The following is a 5,540-nucleotide window of genomic DNA, read 5'->3' on the forward strand; positions in this document are numbered from 1 at the left end:
CAGCTCCTCCTGTTTGCCACCCATGCTGCGTGCATTGGTGTAGATGCACTTGAGCTGGGCTATCGATTTCACCCCCGGCATCGGCACGCCACCCCTAGGCTCATTTGTAGTGAGCCTGGTTTTATCCCCTTCCCCCTTCGAACCTAGTTTAAAGCCCTCTCAATGAGCCCTGCCAATTCGTGAGCAATGATCCTTTTCCCCCTGTGAGACAGCTGGACACCATCTGCCGCCAGCAGGCCCGGTGCCGTGTAAACTTCCCCGTGATCAAAAGGATCAGAAGGACGAGGCAATGACAAAAAAAGCCCAACCCACACTCTTGCTCCATTTCCTAGACAATCCTTCCCATATTTTGCTAAATCTGCCATTCTCAGTTAGCACAAGTACTTCACAGGAAAGTGCTAGGACCAGAAAAAACACACAGTTCTGTCCTTTCTAGTTATTCTGACCCAAGTTACGTTACAGAAAACTATTCTTACAGCACCAAAGCCCACCCATAATACGGAATGTGAAATAACAGCTCAGACTTCTTTCCTTTCTATCACTGACCGTTAAAAATATAGGCAGCATTCAGTGCTATCTGTCTCTGTTGCAGTACGTTCAAGTAGAACGTTGCTCTGTCTCGAACTTCGTCATCACTGTCCATCATGCACCTGTTTTGGGGAAGAAGAAGACAGCAGTCAGCCAGCTCAGGACATCATGAGAGCCGAGCTAAAAATGGCACTGACAAGCTTGGACTTGATACTGCAATGACAGTCTGAGCGCCCTCAACAGATTTTCAAATTATGCAAAAAAAGTGTTCATACAACATGGTAACTGAAGTTTAACTTGAAGTTTATATGCAAGTATCACATCAGAAAACTAAGATTAAAGGAGATGCGAATGTGAATTGTTAACACCATGCATACTTGCTAGATTATAAAATATACACCTGCATTTTATGGCTAATAATTCTGATGGACACCGTGTGGTTGCACTTTTTTTTTTTTACAGCATTCTTTCACAACAGAACAAAAGCAGAAATAAATAGATAGATTACAAGAATAAACATGTTAAAGCTGCTTTCTATTTCAGACTGAAGAAATGGCTGTGTGCTCAAGTATTCACCTAGTTTTTCAATTATAGCAGGTGGTTTATAAAGAGAGATTCTCTCTCCCTCCTGGCAACTGCCCTCCCTTCCCGCATTGCTCAAGTCACTTCTTGCAGTTGTAATTCACTTGCACCTACACCAAGGTTGCCTTCTGCCTGAAGCACTTCATAATTTGCATTATTCCTCTCACCACAGAAGTCAGACATGGCATTGGTTTACACTACAGTGCTATACAAATGAAGAACATGACATTTATGGTACAGACAATTTAAGGAGGCTGAATGGTCTTAACAAGAGACAGGAACCTGTGAAATGGGAACACCTAAGATCACTACTCAACTGTACACAAAAGTTATTTATGAGTAACATGGAAACGTATTTTCTTGCTTCAAAGGATGCAAAAAGCATACTAAACCACTGTAGATTTATTACCCACTGAGGAATGTTCTTGGACCAGATCACTATCTGATGTTTTCATGACTAATCACATCTTTCATTTGCTTATCTCCAGCAGTGCTATGGTCCCTCCAGCCAGGAAGGAATGATGGAAGGCAGCCGTCTCCCGACTCCTCTACTGCTATGCTGTGACAACCCCAGTGCAAGTTCTGACCTGGTCTGACCTTGCTTCTTCTGTGGAGCCAGACCACCCAGTGTCACCAACAAGCTCAGGACATGCACAGCACAGCCATACCCACTCACCTCTGCAAAAGCACCAAGATGCTTGGAAGAAGATTCTCGTTCTGGGCACCAAACTTCGCTAGTGCACTTACAGCGGCTAGAGAAGAAAAAAGGGAGATGTCAGAGGTGCTCAAGTTATACGCAAACACATTCTCACAGCCAGATTCAAAGCACTGTGTGTACTGTTGTCCTGAAGTTCCAATTTACACAGGTTTTCACTTCCACACTATAAACCTTTCAGTGTTATGGAAAGACTAAACTATTTCCGTATTTTCATGGAAGTATTTCCAGGCTTCGCAGGAAGGAAGTATCAGCCTGCAACATGCTTCCAAGGAGGAATCCTTACCTTGTGGAGGGGAGATTTCCATATAAAAAGATGCTAGTCTATAGCAGACAGTTATGCTTCTTAAGGAAGTAGCAGCGTCCCCTCCTCACATATTACCTCTCAACTTTTGGGAAACATTCAAAGAAGGGACTAGAAGCTAACATATTGCTTATGTTCTGCAAAGCAGGAGGACCAAGTGCTGATGCTAAGATGATATGAGGAGTTTAAACACCTTGCAGGATAAAACCACCTTCACAGCTGATGCAGGTAGGAGCTAGCTCTTCGCAGTGCCTGTGGAGTAACCATTGCCTCCCACACCCAAACCCAGTTTCAGCCCCGAGATTTCAAGCAGGGCTCGGATATGAAACCATCGAGCATTTGAGCTGAACTTACCAGCCCTCACAGCCTCGTTCTCCAGCACCACCCTGTTGAATATGAAGCGGATGTACTTGGATGGGGATGGAGTCCTCGGCCCCTCTTTCCCCAGCAGGTGCAGGATCTTTGTAGCTAGGACAGTATGTTCGCAGTCTTCAATGAACTCGCAGAGGTGAGCCAAGCCCGATTCCTTACTCTCAGGATTCTCCTCAATGATGCTGATTATACAGTCCACAATGGCTCGCTTGTACTCAAAGCCACCCTGGGAAAGGAAACTGAAGGACACTGACCCGGCAGGCAGAGCTCAGACCACAGTGCTACTCAGTTCCCCTCATGCTTCAATTACTTCCTTCCATTGAGAAAAGCAAGCATTTGTATATAAAAAGAAAAGAGAAGGCATGCTGGATAACCTAACAGGGTCTTCCCAGTCCCCCCTGACCCACAAAGGCACATCATCTGAACATCTCTTCAGATCAGTTTTTGATGTACCAGCTCTAATTCATAAGCACATTTCAGACAAGTCTGACCTACGAGATAAACAAGGTCTTGGTAATCAGTCAGGCCCCATCATTGCTTGTACCCACTGACGTAAGACAGAAGAGACCCTTCGTACTATCTATCAGAGCTACCTGCCAATAGCTACACAAAGAAAGTTTCAAACATACATCATCCCTGAGCATATTGGAGAGGAAGGTCATCATGACGCTGTGTTTCCGAGGGTATTTCTGGCACAAAGCACTGATAGCCTGTACTACCACTACCTGCAAAACAACAGAGAAGGATGTTAGTCACGTGCATTTATTTGTCTATGGAAAATACAGGCTTCTCACTATCTCAAGTTGTCACCTTGATAAATTAAATTCATGTACAAGAAGGATAAAAATCAGGTGGTGGACTCTCAGCATAAGCGTGTTAACAACCTTATGCTAGCATGCTGCAAGACCTGGCTCTGCTAGAGGGACTGTAATTTAGGATGGACTACATTAATTCAAAGGCTTCCCCTCGCTTCCTCTGCCCAGTGATGATCCTGACCTAATTCCAACTTAACTAGTTACATTTTGTCACTAAAACTCTTTGCAATTTTAAACTTGTCTAATACTTATTTCCTTTTCTCACTAAAACAAGAACTTAAGACCACTGTACGCTAGCGGACAATGACTTTGTAGAGACATGTTATGCTCCTCAAGGCAACTCCATGGTGTAAAAGGGACAGGTACAAGTGAATTACCATCCTTAACCAAGTTATTACCGGAGTTCACAGTGATTAAATGTGACAAACTAGGTAGAAATTTACAGTTCACACTATTTCCTAACTACGTATCAGACTGAAGTGATATAGACTCAATCAAAACAGTTAAAATCCCTCTTCCTCTCCAAAGAAGCAACCAGAAGGCAGTACAAGGTTTTGCAGGATACTGCACAGGAGCCAGGAATCCACTAAACGACATTTATCCTTTCTTGGAGTGGTGGGAAGAAACGACACAGTATTTTTAGGTTGGAAAACAGAGGACTACACCTTCTGAATTTCAGGCTGGCTTTGCTCTATCAGACTAAGTCACTGAAGGATTAACAAATGGGAAAAGCTTCGTAAAAACAAGAATGGGAGAAAAACCTGCAGCTGGAAAGAGCAGAGGCCTCCAATGCCACACCTTAAACTCATCTGATATTTCTGACACGAAGGAAGAGATCTGTTTCATGAGCCTGTCTACACTGCTCTCACTCCCTGTCTTCAGCAGGGTGGTGATGGCGAGGGTAGCAATACTGCGGTTGGAGTCAGTGATGAGGTTTTCCAGGTCCAGGTTGCAGGCAGTGACTGCAGATGGATGCTTCATGGCCACCTGTAAAGAATGCAATTCCAAATTATATGGGAGCAACAACATCCTACAATTCAAAGCTTTCAACGGAGCAAGGATTAAAGCCCATATTTTTTTCAAGCACTGCTCTGTTCCATAAGGATTGCAACAAAACCTACATCATACGACTGCTGGATCTTTTGTTTCAGCATTTCAAATTAATTCCTCTAAGTTGTAGCTCATGGGTTTGACAGTCACAAACTGCTGCTGTTGCGGTGTGCAGCTTTGAAATCACAATGTTACCTCCTTCACACACATCCTATTCACACTTTTCGCAGTATTAAATATCCAGGACTCTGCTTCCTTACAGCTGAAAGCTCACAAGCTATCCAACTACAGCTTGTTATAGCCCCGTGGTCCAGAAATCAGCAAACATAGCTGAGTGCCGAAAAGATTTCTGTCACACCAGGAGATTTGGCATGGAAAAGCCAATTCTCCAACATGGAGTACTACCAAATACAGCAATCACAAGAGCAGTTGTTCTACTTTAGGTAACACACCATTAGGCACTGAAGTCTGGCTTCCTCTGATGCTCAGAGATTTATGCTTGTTTAGAAGGTTTTGGAAGCACTCACTTTATTAAGGGTCCGTACAGCTGCATATCTCAAGACAGGTTTGGGAGAACTACAGAAGAGCTGCAGCACTGAAAAAAAAAACCCAAAACAAATCAAGAGAAGTAACTCACAACAAAACGTTACAGAGTAGAGGCTGTTTAAGAAAAACCAGCTCCCAGTACTGCAACTCTAGGCATCAGTAACGTCCGGGGAGCAGAAGGCGAGAGCCCTCATGACCATACCGGATGAGGAAAGGGAAATTGCCTTATGCCAGCACTTTGATATTGAGCAATGCAAATAGTTTAGTCAGAATTCACCACGGCAGAAAACCAGATATGGTCTCTTTCTTTGAAAGAGAGTAGAGAGGAAAGTCTAATGTATCCACATTCAACTACATGCTGCTAAATGTTCATGCAGCTCTATTCATAATTTATCACTAGCTTCACAAGCAAGTTAAAAATAACCTCCTGTTTTTCATCTTGTATCAATAATAGGTGGTTTGTGTAGTCGTCTGTGGCACATCTGTGCTATCAAGTTCTCCCCTACCTTCCCTCTCACCCCAACTTCCTGCAGCTGGAAAAAGGCAAGCATCGCCCCGTGTCACCCCTAGTGCCCATAGAATCATAGAATCATTAAGGTTGGAAAAGACCTCTAAGATCATTGAGTCC

At 43.7% G+C, this 5,540-nt stretch overlaps 1 protein-coding gene across 1 annotated transcript in view; it reads right to left on the bottom strand.

The window, feature by feature from the left end:
• Window positions 1–5,540, bottom strand: part of COPG2 (coatomer protein complex subunit gamma 2) — a 24,816-nt gene that overhangs the window by 8,849 nt on the left and 10,427 nt on the right. The window contains exons 10-15 of the mRNA XM_019472979.1: window positions 4,894–4,961; window positions 4,115–4,303; window positions 3,131–3,226; window positions 2,484–2,727; window positions 1,787–1,862; window positions 547–650 (exon numbers count right to left, since the gene is read on the bottom strand). Coding sequence (XP_019328524.1) covers window positions 547–650; window positions 1,787–1,862; window positions 2,484–2,727; window positions 3,131–3,226; window positions 4,115–4,303; window positions 4,894–4,961 — 777 coding nt within the window. The remainder of the gene's footprint in view (window positions 1–546; window positions 651–1,786; window positions 1,863–2,483; window positions 2,728–3,130; window positions 3,227–4,114; window positions 4,304–4,893; window positions 4,962–5,540) is intronic.

This window comes from Aptenodytes forsteri, unplaced genomic scaffold, assembly GCF_000699145.1.
Source record: "Aptenodytes forsteri isolate BGI_AS27 unplaced genomic scaffold, ASM69914v1 Scaffold310, whole genome shotgun sequence".
NCBI classification, from domain to species: Eukaryota; Metazoa; Chordata; class Aves; order Sphenisciformes; family Spheniscidae; genus Aptenodytes; species Aptenodytes forsteri.